Source organism: Pinus tabuliformis, chromosome X (genome assembly GCF_031772625.1).
Source record: "Pinus tabuliformis cultivar Carrire ecotype Pingquan chromosome X, CPIR1, whole genome shotgun sequence".
Taxonomy (NCBI): domain Eukaryota; kingdom Viridiplantae; phylum Streptophyta; class Pinopsida; order Pinales; family Pinaceae; genus Pinus; species Pinus tabuliformis.
Genome location: NC_142308.1, coordinates 741190724 through 741205541, shown reverse-complemented (window position 1 = coordinate 741205541; position 14818 = coordinate 741190724). Strand labels below are relative to the sequence as shown.

General features: G+C 40.3%; 1 protein-coding gene across 2 annotated transcripts in view; it reads left to right on the top strand.

Annotated features, from left to right (window-relative positions):
• LOC149142036 (Pyridoxal-5'-phosphate-dependent enzyme family protein) overlaps positions 1–10934 on the top strand; it is a 252646-nt gene extending 241712 nt beyond the window's left edge. For both annotated transcript variants that reach the window (XM_089447953.1, XM_089447952.1), the window contains 3 exons: positions 9536–10039; positions 10121–10356; positions 10460–10934. In XM_089447953.1, coding sequence (XP_089304079.1) covers positions 9536–10039; positions 10121–10356; positions 10460–10676 — 957 coding nt within the window. In that variant the 3' untranslated portion in view covers positions 10677–10934. The remainder of the gene's footprint in view (positions 1–9535; positions 10040–10120; positions 10357–10459) is intronic.
• Positions 10935–14818: the final 3884 nt, after the last annotated feature.

Genomic DNA, 14818 nt, shown 5'->3' with positions numbered 1-14818 from the left:
CATAATGCCCAAAGTTCCAAACTGGTAGGATGAGAAACACTTGATCTTGTTGAGATCCTTTTTCTTCTTCTCGCCCTTAGAACTTGGCTCACCACCACCACTACTCTTTTGACCCTTGTAATTAGTCCCTTTGTTGGCTAGAGTGAAATTTTCTTCATCGTCCTTGCTTTTAACACAAGATCCAACATGAGCTTGTTTGCGAATATCCTTCTTGCCTTGGCATCCAATTTATTATGCCGAGCCAACTGCTAAGGATTTGTTAGTGTGAATGGGAGGTTATTAACACAATCCCAAACCCCTTATTCCTCCAGCATCACTGCTATCCCTTCTCACCATGAATAGAAGTTGGACGCACCGTCCAATGTGCCTTCAAATCTGAAACCCTGATATGCCATATTGCCAAATCAAACTGCTGAATACAATTCACACTGGTAGAATCAATGCACACTGCTTAGAACCCTAATGACCAAATCGATTTGATAACTTGCTCCCTCTGAATCACAGACACTGCTCGTGAAGATAAAATCTGTGCTTGTTCTTCAATCACAAACTTGGCTTTGATACCATGTTAGTTTTGCTTAAAACCCAGTAAACTGATTTGTAATTTTCCAAGTGCAAAACCCCAGAAATATAAACAATTGATATTCTAAAAACTTAAATCACAAACACACACAGTTTTCCAACATGCACAATGGAAAATAAACTAGAAGACAAACACATCAACCATGGAACACAAAATATACCTAGGAAACCCCAACTCCAAGGAAAACCTGCAACGCTGTGTGAGTTTTATTATTCTTCTGAGCAAAGGATTATTTTATGAGAATTACAACAAGGGAATACTTCCCAGTTTATACTTGTCCACTCTCCCACTAAAATACTCGTCCACTCTCCAATTAGTAAAATACTCGTCCACTCTCCAATTAAATCGATTCCCTTCCTGAGCATTGGATCTGCAAAATTCCTGCGTAGATCATCACTTTGACCCCACACACGTGCACACGCTTCTTCTCTCCTGCATCAACCTTTGTGCTGGGCTGTAAAGGCTTGGCCCTCACCCGATTCTTCTGCTTGGATGCTAAGTTCTGTGATTTGCTAAAACTCTCTCTCATCCTTCGCTGTTCTCTCACACCTGCTTATGCTCAACTGACTTGCCACAACTTGCTCCATCTCCTCTTATAATTTCGATCTCAACCCTATTCTCCTTCTCAATGGCTGATATTAAATTGTGATCAATGGTTGAGATTAAATCATAAGTTAACTTAGGAACTTGTACTTTTTCTCAAGTCTAACTTTAGGAAATAGTTAAATAAATTAATATTCTGCTAAAGTGGCAGTCTTCTATGTTTTCTGCTAGTTGTAAAGATTTGTAGATGTTCTATGCTAAGAGCAATTTCACTTTACAGCAATCATACAAGTAGATAAGCAAAATGCAGATAGAACATATAAGCAGATCTTACAGAAGACAAATCAGAAACAAGAAAAATGTATGTGTTCGTTTCGGCGGTCAACAGGATGCTTCAACCAGCAAAGTCTCCTTTGGTCAGCCAGCCCAGCATGTGTCACAACAACCCTCCAACCAGTAGATGAGTCAACCCAAGTCAGTTCTACAAAAGTCAACGCTGTCCTGAAAAATCAACGCAGGGGCAGCAAGCTAAAAGTCAACGCAACAGCAAAACGGTCAACCCTTTGACCTCGATTTTTGTGCCAGGTAGTACGGCCTTCAAAAATCGAACCTCCCACAAGTTTTCAGCTTGTTTGGACCAAGCGTTGACCAAAGTTAACGTTGGTCAAACTTCTGCGAAACCCTAGCAGCAGAAACCCTAGCAGCAAAAAAATCCTCTTCGTCCTTCCCACGTGTGGCTGAAATTCGTCCTCCAGGTAGCTCGTACTTTTTAGGATGAGAGAGGAAGATGTGAGTTATGTTCAAATTCTCTCCAACTTTTCCTGTATATATATCCATCAATGAGGGTGTGTGACACATCTGTTGGGCATGTGAGGCTACATTACAAAACTGGCTGACCTTGCACATATAATTTATTAAGAATAATAAATTCAAAATATAAGTTCTGCTTATCGGATTAAGACTATTTTTATATGGATTTTACACCTCTCAGAAAGAGGAATCCAACAAAAATATTAGCCTCTTAATCTGAGCATCAGAACATGGAGTTTGGACCTAGTTGTCCAAATTTAACACTCCCTCTCAACTAGGGAGAACTCCATCTATTAGTGCAATTAACATCGTGAGTCATCCCGCCGAAACTTGCTTTGCTGGCTTCTTTATTTCAGAACAGAAGTGGGTCAGTCACAAAGACATCATTCCCCGACTGACATAATCAGTCCAGAGGTCCCAGACCTCACAAATCTTGATCCCAGATCAAGTGGTTGGACCATGCCATCCTAGATAGAGAGTACGGCAATCTCTGATGCGTCCATCAGTCTTTGCTAATAGTCTCTAGCTTTTCCACACCTCATTGGCCAAATGAGAGGTACTTCCCATGAGCCCTGAACTCAATGGGTAGGATGCATACAGGGCACAGATTAAATGAGTGGCGAACCAGCTCAATAATCACAAGGGTGGGGTAGAAGCATTATGAGTGCTTATAGCTCCGAGAAGCTATCCCCAAAGCCCCCCAGAGCTCCCAGAGCTCATCGTCCAACAGGACCCACATCATAGGGTCTTTCCACGACACCAAGACTCTCACGGAAGGTTAGGAACTTGACCTTCCCCAGGGGCTTAGTGAGAATATCCGCGACCTGCTCATCAGTTCCTATATGATCGAGCCTTACGGCGCCTCGCTGTACCATATCCCGGATAAAGTGGTACCTGATATCAATATGCTTGGATCGGTCGTGGAACACAGGATTCTCAGTCATACGAATCCCACTCTGATTATCACAGAGTATTACAGTGGTATCTAGCACATGTTGGAACAACTCACTAAAGAGCTTCCTCAACCAAACTGCTTCACAACAGGCCATACTAGCAGCAATGTATTCGGCCTCCGCGGTGCTCAAAGCCACCGACTTCTGCTTCCTGCTCATCCATGAGATCGAAGCAGAACCAAGATTGAAACAGCATCCAGATGTGCTCTTACGATCCACCACACTGCCAGCCCAATCGGCATCAGTATATCCCCGGAGTATTACACTCCCGGTAGTGTATCTCAGCCCATGGTTTATCGTGCCCCGAAGATATCTCAAAAGATTCTTGGCACCAACCCAGTGAAAATGATGAGGCTCAACCATCTGTTGACTCAAAGTATTCACTGCAAAACATATGTCCGGACGGGTGTTCACTAAGAACATCAAAGCTCCTATGAGTTGACGATACTCAGTAGGATTGGCCAAGATAGGCCCTGCAGCGCTGCCACTCAACTTCTTAAAGTTGAGTTCCATTGGTGTCGACACGGACTTACAGTCCACCATCCCAAATCTTTCCAGAAGCTTCACAATATACTTTCCTTGAGAAAGGAAAATCTCTCCAGGTCTCTGCCAGACCTCCAGGCCTAGGAAATAGTGCATCAGTCCTAGGTCTTTCATCTCGAACTCAGTAGCAAGCTCCCTCTTACATTGATGAATGAGAGGGTCATCACCTGTCAGGAAGAGGTCGTCCACATACAGCACTAGAATGAGAGGCTTTCCTTCCACAACCTTAAAGTAAAGGTTTGGATCAGCATTGCTTCGAGTGAAGCCCAGCTTCATCAAGTAACTATCCATCCTCTCATACCAAGCTCTGGGTGCTTGCTTTAACCCATAGAGGGCTTTCTTCAACCTGCAGACATAAGTGTCTCGATCTTGAACTTCAAATCCCAGAGGTTGTTCTACATACACCTCTTCCTTTATTGCACCATGCAGAAAAGCGGTCTTGACATCCATTTGATGAAGACTCCATCCTTGCGTAGCAGCAAGGGCTATGATGGATCGGATGGTGGTATATCGAGCCACAGGTGCAAATATATCGTCATAGTCAATTCCTTCCTTTTGAGAGAAGCCACGCGCAACAAATCTTGCCTTAAACTTTTCAGCACTCCCATCAGATCCATGTTTAATCTTGTAGAGCCATTTAGCGGTGACAACAGATTTGTCCTTCGGTCTCGGGACCACATCCCAGACATCATTCTTCATAATAGCCTCATATTCTTCATGCATAGCATCCTTCCAGACTTGATGCTTGATGGCTTCCTCAAAAGATCCAGGTTCAGATTGTATAATAGTACTCATGGCAGCTAGATACCCTTGGTATCTACACGGCTTCTTGCTTTCTCGGAATGTTCCCCTTGGGGCAGCATGACCCTCAGCATCTTCGAGGGTGTCCCTGAGCCATGATGGCCTCTTTCCTAGAGAAGGGGAAGGATCAATAGGGTCCATTGGCCCTTCAACATCAGGCATAGTCTCATCCTGGGGTTCTTCCAGATTTCCAGGTCTTTCTTCATGATTTTCTTCAGATCTAGGAAGATCTACTACTTTCTTCAGGGAAGCATCTTCGTCAAAAGTGACATCATGGCTTATCTCTACTTCCCTTTGACCAGGTACATAGACTCTATATGCCTTAGAAGTCTCACTGTAGCCCACAAACATTCCTTTCTTCCCAGTAGCATCCAGCTTACTTCTCTTTTCTTTCGGCACATGAAAATAGACAGGACATCCAAAAATTCTAAAATGTGAGACATCAGGTTTCTTACCAGAGAAAACCTCTTCGGGAGTTTTGGAGTCCAAAGCAGAATGAGGGCATCGGTTTTGAATGTACACAGCAGTATTTGCAGCTTCTCCCCACAGAAACTTTGGAAGACCTTGGTCACATAGCATGGCACGGGCAACTTCCACAATAGTCCTATTCTTGCGTTCAGCAACACCATTCTGCTCAGGAGTATATGTAGTGGTAGTCTCCCTCTTAATGCCAGCTTCTCTGCAAAAGTCTTTGAACTCATTTGACTCATATTCAGTGCCATTGTCAGTCCTCAAAATCTTGATCTTCTTTCCGGTCATATTTTCCACCAAGGCTTTGAAGGTACGGAACCACATGAAAGCCTCATCCTTCTTCTTCAAGAAGTATATCCAGGTTTTGCGAGAGAAGTCATCAGTAAATGTCATATAGTAAGAACATCCCCCCAGGGATGTTACAGGCAACATACCGGAAAGATCAGAATGGACCAGTTGCAATATCTCAGATGTCTTTGTGACACTTGAGGGGAAAGGTCCCCTTGTATGTTTTCCTTCAGCACAGCCCTTACATACACCTTTATGATTATTTCCAAAATCAGGCATCCCTGTCACCACCTTCCTTGCTTCGGGAAGAGCCTTGTAATGAAGGTGTCCAAATCTTCGGTGCCATAGTTCGGTTTGACGGATAGTATCACAAGTCATAGCTCCCAACGGACTCCCTCCAACCTGGTAGAGTGTACCAACCCTAAAACCAATTGAGATAGCTTCCTTGAAGCTCTTCTTCCACATGAGTACCTTTCCATCAGAGAAAGTTACATTGAATCCTTTGTCTTCCATGGCAGATATAGACACAAGGTTCTTCTTCAATTTGGGTACATAGAGTACATCTTGTAGATGGAGGACTTGTCCTTGAGACAAGTGGAGGGTCACAGTCCCGGTCCCTTTCACAGGATAAGTGGCATTATCCCCAAGGATAATTTCTAGATCAGTATCCCTTTCAACCATGTCAGAAAGTGCTTCCTTGAATCTGGTGATGTGTCTTGAGGCACCACTATCGATTAGCCAGACATCCATAGTGTCGGGCGGAGATGCAGCTGAGAGAGCAGATATTAGAATATACTCATTTCTTTTATCAACAACATTAGACTCCTCATACCTGGTATTTCTGGTCCTTTTAGAAGGTGGATTGTTTCCTTCAAAGTGAGCCTTCCTCTTTCCTTTGGATTTGTCATTTCTTCGATTCCCATTCCTTCGGTTGTTGTTGTTGTCGTCACTATCGGGAGAATTCTTCTGGAAGGGGCATTCTCTAGCATAGTGTCCAGTCCTATGGCAGGTGAAACATTTACCCTTCTTCTTTTGAGTCTTAGTCCTTCCTTTGTCCTTGGAACCACCAGAGTTCTTCTTTCGGGAATGAGCAACATAGGCAGCATTTCTTTCATTATCAAATTCCTTCATCCTTGTTTCTTCTTGCATACATCTAGACAGAAGCTCATCAAAGTTAGGGATGGTATTATTGTTGAGAATGGTAGTTGTGAATACTTGCCATTCATATGGAAGTCCTCCAAGTGCGGTGAGAACCATCTCACGATCAGCTATTGTCTCCCCAATAGCTAGCAGATTGTTCCTGGTTTCGGTCAACTTCATAAAGAAAGTTTGAATAGACTCGTCTCGGCCCTTCTTCATATTCTTCAACTTGTTCTTGAGGAATAGCACTTGGTTCACATTGTTTACTCGGAACATAAGTATCAGTTTGTCATACATCTCCTTGGATGTGCCTAGTTCAGATATGTAGGCAACCAGACTCTTATTTATGGATTCCCTGATCAGCAGCTTTGCTCTGATTTCTCCCTTCTTATACTTGTGTTTAACAGCAGCAGAGGCATTTGATGGAGGTTCTTGAATCTTCCCTGTCACATGATCTAGGAGATCATGATCTTCTAATTTGAGATCTAATAACATCTTCCAGGCATGGAAGTCATCACTTCCAGTCAGCTTGTCATTCTCCCTGAATTCAAGCTTAGAGGAATCCATTTCCTTCGATGATGATTGCTATAGATAGAGTTTGTCTTCACCTCAGCTCTGATACCATGTAAAGATTTGTAGATGTTCTATGCTAAGAGCAATTTCACTTTACAGCAATCATACAAGTAGATAAGCAAAATGCAGATAGAACATATAAGCAGATCTTACAGAAGACAAATCAGAAACAAGAAAAATGTATGTGTTCGTTTCGGCGGTCAACAGGATGCTTCAACCAGCAAAGTCTCCTTTGGTCAGCCAGCCCAGCATGTGTCACAACAACCCTCCAACCAGTAGATGAGTCAACCCAAGTCAGTTCTACAAAAGTCAACGCTGTCCTGAAAAATCAACGCAGGGGCAGCAAGCTAAAAGTCAACGCAGCAGCAAAACGGTCAACCCTTTGACCTCGATTTTTGTGCCAGGTAGTACGGCCTTCAAAAATCGAATCTCCCACAAGTTTTCAGCTTGTTTGGACCAAGCGTTGACCAAAGTTAACGCTGGTCAAACTTCTGCGAAACCCTAGCAGCAGAAACCCTAGCAGCAAAAAAATCCTCTTCGTCCTTCCCACGTGTGGCTGAAATTCGTCCTCCAGGTAGCTCGTACTTTTTAGGATGAGAGAGGAAGATGTGAGTTATGTTCAAATTCTCTCCAACTTTTCCTGTATATATATCCATCAATGAGGGTGTGTGACACATCTGTTGGGCATGTGAGCCTACATTACAAAACTGGCTGACCTTGCACATATAATTTATTAAGAATAATAAATTCAAAATATAAGTTCTGCTCATCGGATTAAGACTATTTTTATATGGATTTTACACCTCTCAGAAAGAGGAATCCAACAAAAATATTAGCCTCTTAATCTGAGCATCAGAACATGGAGTTTGGACCTAGTTGTCCAAATTTAACACTAGTCTTAGCACTTAGACAAACAGAACACTTCTTCTCTACTCCAGTCAACAAAAATGTGGTTGAAATTTGCTGCTCTCCATTCTTTTCCTCCTGTAATTTTTTTTTGTTCACAAAAGTCACTCTGCACTACATCCTCTTTGGTGTGTCATAGCTAGTGAAAAATGAATGCAATGAGTGTTTGGGTGCTTTAGAGATGTCAGAATTAGGGGTTGGGAGGGCCCCACCATCTTTTTCTTCGTCTAAAAGTTAAACACAATTTGAAACATTATATTAATTATTTTTATGTTTATTAATTGCTGTGGGCTGTATTTGAGGGAGGGAGCTTTCAGGAATACCCGTCACTATCAGGGCACTCTTGGGAGTCCCTGGTACTTGAGAACATCACTCCAAGTGTTGGGGTTGACCTCCAAGTTTGTAAGTTAACTTAGGAACTTGTACTTTTTCTTAAGTCTAACTTTAGGAAATAGTTAAATAAATTAATATTCTGCTAAAGTGGCAGTCTTCTATGTTCTTCTGCTAGTCTTAGCACTTAGACAAACAGAACACTTCTTCTCTACTCTAGTCAACAAAAATGTGGTTGAAATTTGCTGCTCTCCATTCTTTTCCTCCTGTAATTTTTTTTTGTCCACAAAAGTCACTCTGCTCTACATCCTCCTTGGTGTTTCATAGCTAGTGAAAAATGAATGCATTGAGTGTTTGGGTGCTTTAGAGAAGTCAGAATTAGGGGTTGGGAGGGGCCCACCATCTTTTTCTTTGTTTAAAAGTTAAACACAATTTGAAACATTATATTAATTATTTCTATGTTTATTAATTGCCGTGGACTGTATTTGAGGGAGGGAGCTTTCAGGAATACCCGTCACTATCAGGGCACTCTTGGGAGTCCCTGGTACTTAAGAACATCACTCCAAGTGTTGGGATTGGCCTGCTTCAGCAGGGAATGTTCCCACTGATGCCCCCTGCCATCCACTGGACATTGAGATGGTGAGGAATGTTTTCAAGGATGTGCCCATGTTCTTGGAGGGTGGGGAACACATCTCCGTAGAAAACTTGTATTTTTCTCTGCTATAATTAAAATCAGTGAAGAATAGCACATGTAGATTCCTGTTTATTGCAATATGAGTTTGTTTTCAATCTAGATGATTGTTTTATGCTGGAATTTTTTTTTGGTAGGTAAGCACCCACGGGGGATTTGAACCAGTGACCTATCGCAAGGAGTGTCTTAACAGTGCACCCATTCACCGTCAATCCAAAGCCCTGTGGGCTATGCTGGAATTTTGTTATATTAGTTTTTTAATTTTTTGCTAGTTGTTTTTAATTTATTTCTACTGATTTTGCAAGGGAGGATTGTGAATGAGAAATATGTTGACCCTAAGCCTTATGTGGTTGATGAGGGAGCAGACACATGTAGTTTATAAAGAGTGTAATGTCCAGTTTAATTGCCCTTAGCCTGGTTGATAGACTAGTGGACAAGTCATTATAGACAAGGTTCATTGGAATGAATTGTTTTCGGACTCTAATGAAACCTGAACCTCTAACAATCAAAATCCTTATCAAGTTACAAGTTTATTTTTGTTTGAACTCACTTAGTGAGGGATGTCAACCTAACTTTTCCAACCTAAGAGCATATGATCATAGGTGAAAACACAAAACAACTCTCTCTTCTAAGGGGACTCTGAGTTCATTACAAGAGACTGAAGCTGTAGATAGAGTGGTGCTGGAATTAGACTCGTGTACTTTTTTGTGTACATTGTAGAAAATGAAAATTGAGGATTTCAAATGGGTTGTCTAACCTGAAAATGTGTTTTGTGTCTATTTCATGTACCTTTTATATTTTACCAGGTTTCTTTTTCCTACAATGCAAATGTTATCTATAATATCAATATTGTGGTTCGATATTCTATTCATGTACATAATTTCAAACTTGTGTATGATGCAGGCACAAATATTGGAAGCACTTGGGGCCACTGTAGAAAGGGTGAGACCAGTTTCTATCACTCATAAAGATCATTTTGTAAATGTTGCAAGGCGGAGGGCTGTTGAAGCCACAGATTATGCAAAGGAAAGAGAATCTCAAGAGGTCAAAAGAGAAAGCAAAGGAGAAGTCAAACCTTATGAAAATGGTGAATTCAAGGAAATTTCTGATTGCTACCCTTATCCCTGTGATAGTATTGGATCTGCATTAGATGACACTACCAGAGGTGGAACCCAAATCAACCATAATGGACAAGTTAAAGAGAGTTCATATTCAAGGACGGACTGGTCTAGGGATCAATGTAAAGGAGGCTTCTTTGCGGACCAGTTTGAAAATCTTGCCAATTTCCGGGCGCATTATGAAAGTACTGGTCCTGAGATCTGGGAACAGACAGGTGGCAATTTGCATGCTTTTGTTGCTGCAGCAGGGACTGGAGGCACACTTGCTGGCATTTCTCGCTTCCTTCAGGTTTGTTAGTTTGTGTACTTTCTTTTCGGTAAAAATCAGTTCTGTTTGTTTAAAGTATTTACAATTCTCCATCTTCTGTAGGATCAAAATCCAGATATCAAGTGTTTCTTGATTGATCCACCTGGTTCTGGCTTATTTAACAAGGTTACAAGAGGGGTCTTGTATACACGGGAAGAGGCTGAGGGAAAAAGGTTGAAAAATCCCTTTGATACTATAACAGAGGGTATTGGAGTTAATAGGCTGACAAAGAATTTTCAGATGGCAAGGTTAGATGGAGCTTTCAGAGGCACTGATATTGAAGCTGTTGAGATGTCTAGGTATCCATTTATTCATTTTGTTTGGGAATGTCTAATCTGTTTCATTCAGTTGTGGGTCTCTATCAAAATGTCCTAGAAGTAATTATTTTATTGTTTCTTACAGGTTCCTCATGAAGAATGATGGTCTCTTTGTTGGGAGTTCCTCTGCTATGAACTGTGTTGGGGCAGTCCGTGTAGCAAGCTTGTTAGGTCCCGGCCACACGATTGTGACCATCCTGTGTGACAGTGGAATGAGACATCTCAGTAAATTCTACAATCCTCAGTACTTGTCTGCTCATAACCTCACGCCCTGTGCATCTGGGCTGGAGTTCCTTGGTTAAACATGATGCTGGGTATTCACTTCGATGTTAATTATTTAGTATGATTAATGAAGTATGGCATTTTGATTTGGGTTATAATTTGTTAGATGGAGACAATGGGCTCTGTCAATCCTTGGAGTGATGCCTTTGGTGCATGATATTTAGTTCTGTTCTAGTTCTAGGCATTGTTGATGCGTTGTATTTGGAAAATTTCTTTCCAAGGGAACACTTTATGAGAGTTCATTTCAATATCATAGAGGAACGGTTTGATAACTTAAATGAATCTTTGTCAAAACTTGAAGTACCGATATCATTATCTTTTATTGTGTCTGTTTTCTTAACATTTCAGGCAAATCTCAGGAGTAAAACAAGCACAGTGCCAAATCCAATTAACAATAACAAACACAATCACTAGCACTATCAGTTGCATTGTTAACTGCTAAAGCCTAAAAGTACTTACAGAATTACTTTTAGTTAGGATACTGTTCCTTGGTAATGCGACGCTTCACGGAACTTTCAATTTATGATCTCAAGAAGGCATGACAAGGTTTAATCTAACATCTCAGTCTGCCAAGTCTCATCTCACTGGACATCGGAGGTACCATAGAGTAACTAGCTTATGCTAGGAGGCAAAAGTAATGCCTTTATTGTAAAAACAATGATAATGAATGGAAATTTTCAAATGCTTCTTGGGTGGTTGATCAGTGATAGGAAAATTGTTATGTTCTAATCATATTGACACACTCCCAATTTTTCTGAGTTGGCAACGTTGGAATGTAAGCTGGTGTTGCCGAAGGTTGTCTGCATGGAGTTGGTGTTGCAGAAGGTTGTTTGCATGGAGCTGGTGTTGCAGAACGTTCTTTGCATGGAGTTGGTGTTGCAGAATGTTGTCTACACAGAGCTGCTGTTGCAGAATGTTGTCAGCAAGGAGCTGGTGTTGCAAAAGGTTTCCTGCACGGAGCTGGACTTGAGAGGAAGTATGAGCATGATAAGCTTGTAACAGTAATAATATATCTGTTTCTTGTCCTTCTGCAACTCCATGTTTGAAATGATGCTGTGTGATGCAAAGGGTATATGTCTATATGAGCCTGTGTGGCATTCATAACCCCTGAATTTTTGGTCCTGTAGGGTATCTTTGTAAGTCCAGTGAAGCATGATTGTATCCTTATTGTATAAGAGTAGGCATGTTGGTGAGCCGTGTTATCGGAACCAGAGCAGAACTGGTGGAACTGGCTTGTCAGACTGGTTTGGGCATCAAACTCGACCAGTTCAAGGTTTGGAACTGGAAATGCCAGTTCGGTACTGAACTGGCTGGTTCCATACAATGTTACCAAGAATGTTCCAAACTTGATTTTCTTTATAAAAGCAAGAATTTTTGAGCGGGGCAGTCTAATAATCAAGTCTATGGCCCTACTATTGCTATGCAATTACTGGATTAAATTTTTAGCATTACCATTAGTGCTAGATTGTTCTCCGTTGTAGATGATTGTAATTTTTAACTTTTTCAATATTTTCATATTACTTTCACTTCATAACATCATATCATCATTAGCAATTATGTAGAGAGAACAATAACATAAAAAATGCAACGGAACAATAAGGAACAACAGAAGAAAAAGTATACACAATAGAGACACCAGGATTTAAGTCCAAGATCAGGGCAAAACCCCACAAGGGGGAAAACCAAACCAATTTATTTTTCTTTAGATGTTCATCAAATGTTCAGTTGAGATACACATTACAATAAGTATGAGACACATCTTTCAACATCCAATATAGTAGGCCTCCTAGGCCAAACCTGGTAGCAAACAAGTATAGGGAGATAGATCTCCAAGTAGCATATTTCTTTGTCAAGTCGCTGCCATAGAGATAAGCCATTCATCACAGATACACTGCCATACATCAGTGTCATTTCCATATCAAGTTCACTATCACTGTCTTTTATCAAGGTCACTATTATGTAACAAGGTCATTGCCACTGTCTTTCATGAGGATCACTGTTATGTATCAAGGTCTTTGTTATAGTCATACGTGGTCACTGCTATATCAAAGGTCACTGCTATATATACATCACATTGCCACAACTCTCATCAAGAGTAAGGTTGTTATTGTCATCAAGATTACTGTCACTAAAAGTTACTTTGCCATAGAATATTATCACAACCTTACTATCATAAGTATCACTTGCTAGCGTATATAATTGCCATAGGTCACCGTCACACTGTCATATCGATCATTGTCTCATTGTTATATAGATCATTGACTCACTCTCAAGCTATTTGAGAGTGGTTTTGACTTCTTTGGATTTCATATGGAGAAAGTAGAATTTAGATCTCATTCAAAATTCAGTGGACTTAACAATTTGCGGGATTTTAGGATTGGGGGGATTGCAACATTTCCATTGGATTATGTCTTGTATGAGGGTATTGAACTAACATTTAATCAAGAACACCAATCCCAACAAGGACCACAGAGTTTTGGTGCTTCATGTCTTAGGGTTAGGTTTTTGAATGTTTAGGATTTTCCATTGTTTCACAATAATAAATAGGCCTTCGAGCCTCATTGTAACATAATTTAGAATGATGTAGCCGCCACATCTCTTCTCAGAGATAACCTACCATTGTTTGAGCTAATTTATTTCCATTCTGCATGTAAACAATTTTCAGTACTTGGTTTTAATGAATTGAAGTTTTGTTTTTGTTGTATCTCTATGTTTCTGTTCATATTGTTGAAGAATGTAACTAGTTTCAGTCTTCATAATTGTATGAGTCATAATGAAATGTATTTATCAAAAGAAAAAAATAAATAAATTATTATTATTATTTTTTTATGACTTATTAAATTATGGGTTTCATGCTTGGGTCATCATGTTTTAGGTCAAAGTCCCCATTGAGGACTTCTAGGTTTATATTAAGTCATTAGAGTCATTGTTCATTTAATGAGACCTTTATTGGGCTTTTGAATCATGTAAAGGGAATTATTATTGAGTAAAATAAGTCATTTGTCACCTCCACACCAAGTCGGCCTACATCAGGGTAATTCGAACTCCAGAAGAGGCTATACATAAGGGAAGTTGGATTCATTTGAAGTAACACGCTCACAAGTTCGATATACAAGCAGTAGAAGCAGAAAAGTGCAAAATTCCAAGAGAAGGAGAATCGTAGAAGGATAAAACTCTATGTTTTGGGCTATCTCTCTCTCATTCATACGAAGTTACTGGGTTACCACTGGGCTCAAAGACCTTCTACTGGATAAGTTGAAGTTTTGCTGCTGGGGAGATTGAAATCCTACTGCTGCAAGATCGAAGTGCTAGGTCAAAGTTGTTGTTGGAAGGTTATCATCTGCAGAAGAGAGGAAGGGATGACTTGGTGATTGGAGGAAGTCTGTGTCTAGGTCAAGGAGTCTTGGATCATCTCGTGAAACTATTAAAGAAAGAGTTGTTCACTAGGTTTTCCCCTAGATAGGGGTTTTTCCCTAATTGTCCGCCTACATTTAGTGTCTTTGATCTTCATGTTATGGTTTTTGATAATTGCTTGATGAACTAAGTTAAAAGAACACAAGAAAGTTAACATGAACATAAGAATATCACAAGTAATTATCAACATAAAGAAAATCTTTCCGCCTTTTTGATTTTCTAACATGGTATCAAAGCTAAGGTGAAGAAGAAGGAAAAAGGAAACCTGAAGATCTATTGAAAGAAGAATAAGGAGTTTTAAGAAGTTTGAATAAGGGTCATCAAGGAAAATGATCATATAAGAAGTCAAGCCTACTATCTTCAAGAACAATGTCTAACTCAATGAAGGGAGAGAACAAATTAGAAGGAGCATCCAATTACAAGGCATGGAAGAAGAGAATAAATCTCATCCTCAAGAAGGATAAAGTCTTAGATCTAGTCAAAGGAAAAATAAAGAAGCCTACAAATGAATAAAGTGATGTAGAAAAAAAAAATTCAGAGAAACAAAGATATTGGCCATGACCCTAATGGTGGATGAAATAAAGGACAACCTCATCCCATATACATCCAACATAGATTTCGCTCAAGAGATGTATGAGGCTTTATCCAAATTGTTCACAATCAAGAATTTTGGTCAAATTGCAAGTCTTAAGAATGAATTAAGAACTATGAAGATGACAAAGGAGGACACTGTAGTATCCTTCTTTGT